This window comes from Echiichthys vipera, assembly GCF_963691815.1.
Source record: "Echiichthys vipera genome assembly, chromosome: 21".
Lineage (NCBI taxonomy): Eukaryota > Metazoa > Chordata > Actinopteri > Perciformes > Trachinidae > Echiichthys > Echiichthys vipera.
Window position 1 is genome coordinate 19,825,537 of NC_139846.1, and position 12,806 is coordinate 19,838,342.

General features: G+C 40.0%; 1 protein-coding gene across 2 annotated transcripts; it reads left to right on the plus strand.

Annotated features, from left to right (window-relative positions):
- Nucleotides 1–596: 596 nt before the first annotated feature.
- cpne3 (copine III) lies at nt 597–11,921 on the plus strand. Of its 2 annotated transcripts, XM_083936171.1 has the most exons (17): nt 597–713; nt 1,700–1,847; nt 2,253–2,432; nt 2,860–2,934; nt 3,026–3,097; nt 3,201–3,281; nt 4,651–4,740; nt 5,570–5,668; nt 6,027–6,113; nt 6,250–6,309; nt 6,415–6,548; nt 7,228–7,282; nt 7,429–7,480; nt 7,574–7,707; nt 8,714–8,950; nt 9,253–9,365; nt 10,279–10,419. In XM_083936171.1, exons 2-16 carry the CDS (start codon nt 1,716–1,718, stop codon nt 9,361–9,363), a joined length of 1,599 nt encoding a protein of 532 aa, XP_083792297.1. In that variant the 5' UTR covers nt 597–713; nt 1,700–1,715; the 3' UTR covers nt 9,364–9,365; nt 10,279–10,419. The 2 variants fall into 2 exon arrangements, with proteins under 2 accessions (XP_083792297.1, XP_083792296.1); XM_083936170.1 differs by lacking the exon at nt 9,253–9,365 and having other exon boundaries at nt 10,279–11,921.
- The last annotated feature ends 885 nt before the right edge of the window (nt 11,922–12,806 follow it).

Here is a 12,806-nt window from a genome sequence, read left to right on the forward strand (position 1 = left end):
CAAACAGTTGTAGAACAGTCCGTCATCATAATTTAATATATATATATTAGGGGGAAATTATTTTTGTTACAAAACTCCAGATATACAAACAACAAATATTATACAGACTAAACATATATTAGAAAGAACTCAAATTTAAATTTACAGAAATGAACATTTACAGTAGTGAAATAATACAATATATACAAGATCAAAGAATATTTATGTAATATATCTAACATATAAAGTCATTTACCTTTCCCACTGAATATAAAAAAAAACAAGAATTCAAAACAAATGTTCCCCTTGGAGTGATTTTCCTTTCCCTGTAAAAGTAGTTCCTCATATGTTTATTGGAGCATTTATGACTTTTCAGAAAAAAAGGGACGGGTCTAAATCCTGCAGTCCTTGTCTCCCAGAGTGACACTTCATCAGTTGAAGGATAAAGCATTTATTACTTATTGATATTCCTTATGGGTGACAGTAAAAAGTTTTAGACCTAAGAAATTCCTCATAATAACAAAAAATAGTACAAAGGTGCTGTAACTGACATGTGACGTCATCGGTGGGCGCGGTTTGGGCGTGTTGACGGCAGAGTCCTGGTGCTTTACCCGCGACACTTTTACAGTCGAAAGGGCGATACTCCACTGTCAAAGAGTAACGTTGACGCTCATTTTAGAGCACCAGTGGCCTAACAAAGTATTTTCTCTATTTCCATCCACACAACGTCAACGGTAAGTTTACATTTACATCTGCATTTGCTTGTTTACGGTGTCGCGTAATCCAGTTATTTACTTTTACCTAATGCTACCCTTTACTAGCATGCTAGCGTTAGCTGTTTTACTTTCTCCTATTGTGACTTCATTGGTGCTTAAGGTCCTTAAGTCACATTTTCCACCACACTCAGTTACGTGTTTAGACCACGTCCTTTGAATAAAGCGCCGCTGTTTTAGTGCAGTTGTGAGAAGCTAACGTTAGCTAAACGACTCTACTTTTGATAATTGTGGCGTAACCATGGTAGCTGTACTGTATGTACAATACCTATAGGGAACGTATCACCAGTCGGACGCCGTTCGCTGGTGTAAGCCCTATCCTGACAGATCTGGTCCGCCTCAGTTTCCGGTCTTTTCCTAATGCTTTTACTCTCTGATCACCTCCGAGGTGCAAGTAGAATTAATTGACACACTTCTAAGAATCGACAAGTGAAGTTTTAGATTTGTGCATGAACATTTACTTGTCAAATGAGTAAAGTAAAGTGACGATGCTCAACCTGAGCGGCTCGGGTGCTGGTTTGCATTCAAAACATAAATTAAGAAGACATTACGGTGTATTTTGGAGCTGTTAAAGCATGTCATTTTATTGTGAAGGATCAAAATATGATCCCGGATGTTTTGACAGCATTGATGTTAATGTGAACGACCAGCAGCTCCCAGTGTTTACGGCGAGGAGATCGGGGTGTCCGACCAGGGCCAAGAGGAGCACACGGCTAATTCACCGGTGTTAGAGTCCTTTTGACCACTCTTGTTAACACACAGATACATTAGTCTGTTAAAACGATTTATGTTTACAAAGATAAGAAGTTAAACATTAGTTTTACACCATTAAATCCACTCCAAACGTTACACCATCATTTATATTCGTAGGTTAACTTGACTATCGTTTAAGTATGTGTGTTATTTTCACATAGTAACGTCCCTCTCTGCATGTGTTGTTTCCCCAGCTACTTCCGATCAGACATGGCTAACCAATGTGTAACCAAGGTGGAGCTGACTGTGTCCTGTGAGAATCTCCTGGATAAAGACATTGGCTCTAAGTCTGACCCTCTGTGTGTCCTGTTGATGAGCAGCTCTGACTCCCAGTGGTATGAGGTCAGTGGGGTGGCTGGACCAGGGTTCAACATTTATAGTGTAGAGATCAGTGAGGATGACTGGTGTAAAGTTGCTGAAATCTGGTCGGTTTGATTCTGTCTGAATGTCAAACACGTGTCTTAGTATTCCAAAATAACCTTTATTTTGAAAGGCAAACTTCTTCTGCTCTGAAAAAACAATATTAAGAAATATTTGAAGCAACCCATTTTGTAACAGCCCAGTGTTACTTGTTAACCCCCAAAAGAAAATTAACTATTGTGTAAAGCAGCAGTCGCATCATGTCCATTTCCTGTTTCATCAGTGGATCTGTGCCACTACATACTACTTTTTATACATTTGCTCAAACGTATGGATCTTGAAATATGTGCATGTCGCAAAAAAAACAAATCCAACCTTTCATAACAGGTGGGCCGCACGGAGAAAGTCCAGAATTGCCTCTGCCCAAAGTTTGCAAAGAAATTTCTCATCGACTACTACTTTGAAATAGTGCAGAAACTGAAGTTTGGGATTTATGACATCGACAACAAAACCATTGACCTGAGTGACGATGACTTCCTGGGGCAGCTGGAGTGCACCTTGGGCCAGGTAAGGCCACTTCTTCTGGGAGGACATGATTCAGTGTTCACCACACATGTTTGTACACGCTTCTATAGACGATAGATACAACCACTTGAGAGTGTTTGGCTTTTTTGGTTCCCTGCAGTATAAAGCTTCATTATAAATCAATTGTATTTATTATATACTGACATGAAATCACAGTCTATTCAGTCAGACAGGTGCAGGGCACATCCTGTGCTGTAATAACATACAATTGTTACAGATCAAGAACGAACGTTCCTGATAAGCAGTTGCTGTGTAGTGCTCTCTCTGTGTAATCTGACCTCAGATGTTCATTCTGCCCGCTTGTCTTGGATGTTTATCTTATGGTCCTAAGGCTGCTGTGTTGTACTGTTGTCCTGCTGCGGCTGCTTCTCCTTTGTTAACTGCTTGCTTTTGTTTTTTTGCTTTAAAGGTTGTGTCCAGTAAAAAACTGACCCGACCGCTTGTCTTGAAAAACAAGTCCCCGGCAGGAAAAGGGACCATCACAGTAAGTGGCGGGGAGAGTAGAGAGAGAAACCTGCAGTGTTGTGTTTTGTTTTGTCTCCTCTCTTATTTATTTCTCCTCTGTTCTGCTGCAGATCAGTGCTGAAGAGGTTAAAGACAGCAGGGTCGCAAATTTTGAAGTTGAAGCAAGGAAACTAGATAACAAGGTACGGCTGATTCTTGTTGGAATATTAAATAGCTGTCATTCGTTTTTAAATATTCGGGTGCATTTCACTTATTGGTTTGTTTCGTTACTTTATTCATTTCCAGGATTTCTTCGGGAAGTCTGATCCTTACCTGGAATTCTACAAGCAGACAGCAACTGGATGGCAGCTGGCTCACAGGACTGAGGTAAACACTCGTGCAAATGACAGTGCTGCTACCTGGCTGTGGAAAGAAAGTTCCTATAGTATTGTAACATTAACCTTTCATTTATTTCTTGTCATAACTAAAAGGGCCATTTTCCCAGAAGGGGATAGTAATAACATGCTTTGGGGGATGAACAGTTTTAAATGTTTACCTGTTGCCTCTCACTTCATTTTTTTGGTTTTCACTCATGACTGTGTGTGTGATAAGAGGAACCAGGGGTTTCATTTGCACAAACATGCGTGTTTCTGTAAAGTACCTCACCAGAGAGAGTCATGATGTTGGAATATGTGCCTCATGCAATAGTAGATTCTGTAACCCTCTTCCCGTGCTCTCACTAAACAGCTGCACTGACACACCACTGAGACCATTCATTTTTACAAGCAAATGTTGAATCTGATGTTGTTATTGCGAAAGAGGGAGCAGACAAATCACATTTTTGAGTGTGACAGAGTTGGAGAACAACCAATCAAAACAATTAATTTATTTTGCACAACACAAGAACCGCAGACTCTCACCACCGGCTTTCTTGTTGAAGTTTCCTTGTTCTTTAACATACAAACATCAGCTAAGCCGTTCATTTAAAGGTATAATATGTTCATTTTCTGTAATTTTGTGTTTGTGAACACAACCCAGCTCAACAAGCCAGGGAGAGAAAGCAGAGGTGTTTGAGTGAGCTAGAGAGTGAAGCTGGTCATACATTATACGATTTTGTAAATGTTGTTTGATTCCAACTTATACTGTACACATACATCGTCTGTGCTGTAAAGGCAAAGCTCATGATTTGAGTACTCAAACTGTTTTTGTAGTATAGACAACAATGGCCCCTTCTAGCTATTAACAATTGTCAACAAAGAGCTGAGAAGCAGGTAGAAGTTTGTCTCCTAGCGGAGGTCTGTAACTGATCTAACAGAAAGGAGCAGTTTGGCAAACAGTTTGTAAATCACAGAGGTTCCCATTGAATGAATGGACTTTTTGTTGACTTGCATACGTACAAAGAGTTATGTGGAAACGAAGCGTCAGAGGCTGGGGGCGTGACAAAGCTCACACTGCACTCTGTTAGTGGATGGGGGTTACACACCCACGTGGAGCTCTAAGGCTTTCTGCTGACACCCACAAACTTCGGTACAGACACCAACACATCATTCTAGTTATGATTGGCAGAGATTGTTTTTTAGGAATACCCTGTATTTTAAACCTTTTAACAATATGTTGACGTTATTTTTGACTGCAAAAGAAAGGGATGACTAAATGTGACTTAAGTTGGACTCTAATAATCTGCATTTGTTCCTTTTATAAATTAGTTCTTGGTTAGTTTCTTCACCTTTTTTAATCCTTTTCATTGTGTCCTCAGGTGGTGAACAACAACTTGAACCCAACATGGAAACCTTTTCGAATCCCTCTGCAGTCTCTCTGTGGAGGAGACCTGGAGAAACCGATAAAAGTACATTTTCTAATATTAATTATATACACATGTGGAATGCGTTTCTTTGAACTGCCACTTGCATCTGCAATTACATTGAAATTTTTGGTTCAGTGGAACTATGTATTTACATAATACAACCTTTCTTGAAGGGGTAATTAGTTTTCAGAGCAAAATTGTGTTTGCTCTCTCAGATGTCATGATTGTGGTATATTTAGTACCAGCTTGACAATATACATTTTTTTAACCTTTGAAGCGAACATGTCAGGAAGGAAGCTGTTTTCAACCAGACAGTGCAAGTGAGTTACCCAATGCGTTACACTGTTTGTCTTTTTTCATCTTACCATCACGTAAAAGGGTGAAGTGTGTGTGAATGGAGTAGAAGGGGTGGAAACACACACCGGCGCCTGACTAAGTTCTCTGGCCCTCCAAGTTTCCTTCATCCAAATGGATCCTCATAGAATGCATTTGTCTGAAACGACACACTCTTCTTTGAGTCATTTTACTGTCAGCGTCTCTCTAGTATGACAGCGAGTTGTATTTTGACTCTCACTTCTGCATGTTTTTGTTTCTTCTGTTCTCTACATCTCCAGTATTTAACAAAAGGGTCAGTTCACACAAATTACAAAAAAACCTTTGTCACTGTTGTGCAGATAGTTTTGTTTTTTAGGATCTGTCCCCAGCCAAAGACAATGGAGGGTAACAGGATTTTGGATAATGTGTGCTGTGACTTTTGCATTTTTTTTTCTAGTTTTGGTGAAAAGACCCTTTTAGTAGAATTTTTCATCTGAGTGAAAGATTGAACAGTTTTCCTGTTTGCAACATAACTCTGTCTTTTACCTGTTTCCAGGTCGAGTGTTATGACTATGACAACGATGGCTCTCATGATCTTATTGGAACCTTTGAGACCACAATGACGCGCTTCCAACAAGCATCACGGAGCTCTCCGGTATGTGTGTGTGTTTACTTTGTTTGTTTGGATGTATCGACCAACATTTCAAACAATATTTTAAAGGTCACATATAAAAATGTGGGATTTCCATGTCCTTTTTGTTTATAAAGCAAGTGGAGGTGGTATCTGAACACTGTGAAAGTATGCACTGTCTGTGTATGCTTTGTGTTAATAATGTTGTATTCCAGGGAATTACATTCTTTTGAATGTTGGTGGAGGTGTAATGTTCAAGTTTGTTGAAAATAAACTAGGCACACCCAGTCTTTGCTGGTGCACACCCAATGTCTTTTTTTTTTTTTAACCTTTTATGGTCTTCTGACATTTACACCCCATGCTGTTGTGTTTTGCTCTCCAGGCGGAGTTTGAATGTGTCAATAGTAAAAAGAAACAAAAGAAGAAAGGCTACAAGAACTCTGGTGTTGTGAGTGTGAAGCTATGCCAGGTAAAGTACCGTTTTTGTTTTTTTGTGTGTTGAATGTGTTCACTTATGTTACTAATCCTTGGATTTGAGTAGCAGTTTGGATCTGAGATAGATGTGCTTCAATACCTTTCTATAAAACCGATGTTTTATCTTCCAGGTGGTGAAGGAGTATACCTTCCTGGATTATATTATGGGAGGCTGTCAAATCAACTTCACTGTAAGTTTGGACTTGTGTATTAATGTCTCTTTTTTTTCATTCATATGTATTGTTGAGTCACTAATAAGCCCTCCTTGTCCGCCTGCTCTCTGAATGTTTTTGCAGGTGGCTATTGACTTCACAGGCTCCAACGGGGATCCCAAGTCTCCTCAGTCTCTGCATTACATCAGTCCTCAGGGCGTTAACGAGTACCTCTCTGCCATCTGGTCTGTGGGCAATGTCATCCAGGACTATGACAGGTATGTAGGACACATAAAACACATTCTAGTACCAGTACCCCCGAGGGGTCGAAGGGTAAATCTTAGGGGAACCGTTTTTGGCTGACCCGGTTATAACCTAGAGCAGTGGTTCCCAACATGGGAGTCATGACTTACAGGTTTGGGAAGCAACAGAAATGTAGTTCTGCTGCACAAAATGATTTTCTAATCAGTGATTTTTCGCATCATCAGTTACTGTGTAATTTTACAAAATGACAATCTGAGAATGAAAATAAGACTTCTTTGCTTCAAGAGGCCAACTCCAGAGTGACATTTTCCACATGTGACGAAGGTTGACAAGATGACATAAGATGACATATTTTTAATCAGGGGTCATAAGAGAAAAAGCTTGGGAACCACTGGTCTAGTATATTAAAAACCTCATATACAGTATTATCATTTGTGCAAATAAGTGCCAACTTCCAGATCTTTTTAGAGATACCCCATCACCAACATTATTAGTTGTATGAAAGTATTTTCCTAACTTTCTGAGATGCCATAATAGAAGCATGGATGAAATCCAGCTGTAATGGTCAAAGTATCAGCTCATTGGCAGCATATCTTGCATTTCTTTGTGCCAGCTAAGGCTGTAATGGTTTGTATTTAGTTGACAAAATATTCTATCATTTATGTATCAGTGTTGTTTGTCCCTCCTATGTAGTGACAAGATGTTTCCTGCCTTTGGCTTTGGAGCCCAAATCCCTCCCACATGGCAGGTAAAACCTTTATTTAATCGTGAAGCTATAGATCCTTACAAAAAGAAAAGGCTACTGTCTGCATGTCGTTTTAAACAGATATAAAGTCATATGGTAGTTTGGCACAGGGAACTGATATCTGGGGGTATTGTGTTTTTACTTGATAGGTTTCCCACGAGTTTCCTCTCAATTTCAACCCAGCAAATCCCTTTTGTGCAGGTATGTTTAAATATGTTATGTTGTAATATTCAGCAGTGCACAGTTCATAGTGTGTTGGCACTAGTGTGATCTCTACGGTGTGTGTTTGCGTAGGTGTTGAAGGTGTGGTGGAGGCGTACAGGGTGTGTCTGCCCCAGGTCAAACTCTATGGTCCCACCAACTTCTCCCCTATTATCAACCATGTAGCCTGCTTTGCTAAGCAAGCCCTCCAGCAGACCACCGCATCAGTGAGTATTCATCTGTTTAGCCATCACCACTAATGTGACTGTTGGCTCTCATTTGGTTGTGCCACATTGGACGGGTTGAAAAGGAAAGCTACTAAGTACTCATTTCCTAATTCTTTGTGCATCATTTCCATAATGGAGCTAGATGATTCAATAATAGCTCGATCCAGAGCAACATGGGTTTTCAGATAATACCACTCTGAGGGCCTGTCCAAGCTAATTTCAGATGTCACACTCATATTTATTAGATTTGTATTCCCAGCAGAGGTACTACCTTGAGTTGTGTGCTTGACAATAACTGGATATTTGTGGAAACTGTCAACTTGATTTGAGCCAATAACATAATAATAACTTCTTAAAGTCATGAGCAATGTCCGTGTTGGATGAAATTATCATCATAATAGTCTTAAAAGTCTTGTTTGAAATATACACTCTGGTGGTGTGACTTGTCTTGTCCTGTATTCCACTCACCTCATTGCTCCAAATACAGGTGAATGACACCCATAGACAGCTGACAGTTGTAAATTAAGCTTAAAGGTCAGATATTGTATGAAAAAAAGTTAGTTGTCCATGCCTTTTTTTTTTATTATAAAGCAGGTGAAGGTGAAGTGAAGATCAAAACTCTCAATCCACAGAGAAATGCACACAGCCCGTCTTCAGAAACTGTCTTTAAACGAGGCGTCAGGACTTCTGTAACATTGTGATGTCACAACTATACTATATAAAGGTAGAAAGTGTAGCTTTACAGGAAAACACAGACAGACCGTATGAGAAAAATAATGGGTTTATTAAACATTGAAGCATGTAAACATGTTCTAGTAGAAACCAAAAATACAGATTTTAATGAACTTGAGGAGAAAAACTATCAAATGCATTTTCATTTGATTTAAAATCCAGTTCACCATAATTATGTCAGACGACATGTAAGAAGCATTTAGGTCTTTATCAAAACCTGCAAACAGTTCAGCCGTTCAATTATCCATCCACTACTTCTGCTGTCTTCCCGAAGCAATACTTTGTTCTGCTGATCATCACCGACGGAGTGATCACAGACATGGATGACACTCGCAGCGCCATCGTCAACGCCTCCCGTCTGCCAATGTCCATCATCATTGTCGGAGTCGGGGGGGCAGACTTCAGCGCCATGGAGTTCCTGGATGGAGACGATGGGCGTCTGCGCTCTCAGACCGGCGAGGCTGCGATGCGAGACATCGTCCAGTTTGTGCCATTCAGGCAGTTTCAGAATGTAAGTGAAAACATTACTCACCTTTTTCACATTACTGATTGCTGTGTATAGAAAAGGGGAATGGGGTTTGCTGTGATTTCACCTGAATTTTCTCAATAAGCAGACTAATTTTTTTTACAAACTGCATGCGTTTCAAACTTTTTTTTCTCAGCATTTCACCGCGTCATCTTTGGTTTAACTGGCTTCAAAATCACTGGCTTCATCCAATCCCAGTATACTTGCCCAAACAGGGGGATTCCCAGCCCAACAGACTAGATCTTACTTGGCTTACTTGTGTGCCTTGTGTATTTATCTCTTTTCAGGCGCCCAGCCAGGCTCTTGCCCAAAGCGTATTGGCCGAGTTACCTCAGCAAGTGGCCTCCTTCTTCACTTTATTCAAACTGAAGCCTCCCCGCGATCCCAATCATTCATAGGGGTACCCCGAATATTTCAGTCCTTAACCCCACCACCACCCTAGCCTTTGCTTGGCATGATGAATAACTGCCTCACTGCATGAATCCTCACATGTAGTGAATGCTAGTCTTTTACTTTGCTATGTTCCTTCCAACTTTTCAACTCTGTTTGTGCTGACTGAGAGAGATGGTATTGTAAATTCTGTTGTACTTTCTGCCTCTCTGAGGATCTGAAGCACTGAGACCTCACACACTTTAAAGGGAAAATCTTTCGCTCACTAAAACAAGTCAGTTACTGATACAACTTCACGTTTTTGTTTCTAATTGGTATCTAGTCAAATGTAGACAACATAATGTCAAGATATTGGCAGTTCATACTCTCAACATTAGCAGCAAATCTCAGGTTCTGAGGCGAGTTATCAGATTTAAGACCTTCTTTCTTGACTGATCACACAGTCAAAATGTTGTTTGTATGGTTAGTTTGTGAATAATTGTTGCCACAATGCGCACAAGCTCAACAGCGGTTTGTGTAGGTTCATCTGTAGCACACAGAGTCAATCATTAGTCAACGATCTGTCATGACCGCTTGAGTCTTCAGCTTATTTCCAAAGTGAGTCGGGTCAAAGCTCAACAAAACTAAGAGGAAATGGCGAAACAATATTGCTGCTGTAACTGCCATTATTGCTCACTCCATCTGTAAATGCAACAAGTACAAGCAGCTCCCCTGGAGGTTGCCAGAAAAAGTCATTGACAAAATCATGACTTGTTGAAGTATGAAAGTGAGGGATTTTCCTTTTTAAACTTTCTTCAGCTGCATGACTTTCCACTCGTCATTCATGCTCCCTTCATTTATTGAAATCAGTGGTGAAAATTCTCACGTACCCCACTCAAATATCCCTTCACTGTACTTTTTCAACTCTTTCTTTCTCACTACAGGCTCCTCGAGAAGCGCTGGCCAAGAGTGTGTTGGCAGAAGTACCATCTCAGCTGGTTGACTTTTTTAATACCATGAAGCTGAATCCACCCAAGTCCAGTCCTGCACCAAATCCTGCAGGGACCGCCTGATGCTACGAGAACGACACCAGGAATGGGTCAGTCTCATCTCCTGCAGATGTAAAACGGATCCCAGATTAATCTCGTCAAGCAATTAGACAAATGTCCTTCCTGCAATTTCCTTTATTTCCCCCACATTAACAAAATACTAGCATGCAGCGTAGCCAAAGACAACCACACACAGTTCGTTATACATAAGCACTCCACACTGACCAACCTGTGTTTTTTTTAAAGTGTCAAAATAGAAAAGCTTTTGGTAGATATTAACATCCAGGTGTTACTTTTGCCTGTTACTTTGTGCTACGGCAAAAAAAAACAATCATTCCTTAATTTTTGTAAGAATAAATTGCTGGAAAGGGAATTGCAATTTTAATAATATACCACCAAGTTACAATTGTTATGTAAAAGATTTTTACACACCTGGATAACACTTTAATCATGGCATCAATACATATGTTGTTTACATCACCAGTGACAGCTGCAGCACTACTAGAAGCATAATTATGTACATATAGCCACATATAGTGAGTAGCTTTGTATTTGCTGCTGTTTTGGCACATAGAGAATATATTTGCATTCATGTTTATTGACGCACATGCTTCCTTATGCACTCGCCTATCATAAAGTTTTACTCCAGAAATGCCAAACTGAGTGTAGGTTATAAACTGGGGTAAACCCAGAGCTATGTATACCTTACAGTATGACTCTTAAATGTTGTGATAACTATAGGAAGTGGTCTCTTTGTAGATTGGTCGTATTGTGTCGGTCTCATTGATAAAGTCTATGTTCGCATCACTCATCCTACAGTATGTGTGTACATTTACTGTGGTTTACCACTGTGCCAGTTCTTTTGCTTAATTTTCCGTCAACATTTAGATTAGCAGAGACACCGTTGGGTAGTTCTCAGGACACAGACTAACAAGTCATAGACTAAGGAGGTTTACAGTATATTCCAATGTTATGGACTTTTGTTTTAGTCGAGGTTCATAAACTGGACTCCTACATCCATTCATCTTCAACTGGGGGGGCTGGAGCCGATACCAGCTGACATCAGGCATGAGGCGGGGTACACCCTGGACACATAGAGACAGACAACCATTCACACTCACATTCACACCTACGGGTAATTTTAGAGTCATCAATGAACCTAACACGTGCACGCCTTTGGACTGTGGGAGTAAACCAGAGACCCGGAGAAACCCTCGCAGACACAGGGAGAACATGCATAACTCCTCAAAGAAGGGCCCCAGCCGGGATTCGAACCAGGAACCATGTCGGCCTTAGCCGATTAAATATATAAATATCAGTATTAAACATGCCATCATCATAGAAACTAAGTATAGCACTGCGTATTGAATCTGTGCAAGTGTCTATTTCTGTTGTGATTTTTTTTTTTTATATATGAAGCTCAAATGCATCTGATGTATCATGTTGTACCAGCTTTAGGGCTCTAATACAAACAGGTAATGTGCCTTACTGTTTACAGAAAGCGCATCAAGCTTGCCAATAAAGCACCTCTTATTCAATACTAACTGAGCTTCACATTTATTTACACATTTAAAGCAATTCTACAGCCCTTTTTATGTCATATGGTCATTCTCCAACATTGTGTACCTGCAGAGATGACCAAAAGGGGAATTCACTTGATCGTGGTCATTGGGACAACTGCAGCATATCGATGCGTGTAAAAGAATCACAGTCTATGTGTAGAATACACAGAGCACCTGTTATTTGTTCCAGTATTGTTTTTTTAAGGTCATTTGATTCGACCGTCTGTAAATGCTGAATATTCAAAATGCATTTTACTTGCATCGAGATGTTTAAAGAGCAAAAAGAAAGCTTGTCAATTTTTTTTTTTTGTAATCCAATGGATCGCGTTACCAATAACAAACATTGCCCTACTTGTGTATTCAGTAATGACTCCATTTCAAAGCAATCTTAACAAACTCTGGATATGTGACTTGGTGTCTGATAGTGTGAAGCTGTTAATGCTGCAGCGGCCTAATGAGTACAACTTTAAGTAGTTAAAATGTTGACATTGTGGAGGATATATCTGTGAACAGACGTGTGCTGTGAGCTGTTGTTATCAGGCAGGTGAAATGCAGGCTTTTGTTGCCACCTACTGCATTGACAAGTCAACAACACCATTTTGTGTCCTCTATTTGACCAGCCCATTACTGAATGAGTTAAAATACTAATATCACAAGACTAGATATTATCTGGAATACTATCTCGGTAATATCCACAGAATAAATGTTTATCAACTGAACAAGGATCACATGACCTAGGATTGCCTTTAAACATTTTTACATTATTTCCTCCTTACTCATAATAAACTTTCACGTGGAAATGTTTTTAGACACACAGACACATTGCAAAATACAGCCATCTACTGCCAGGCAACATGATTA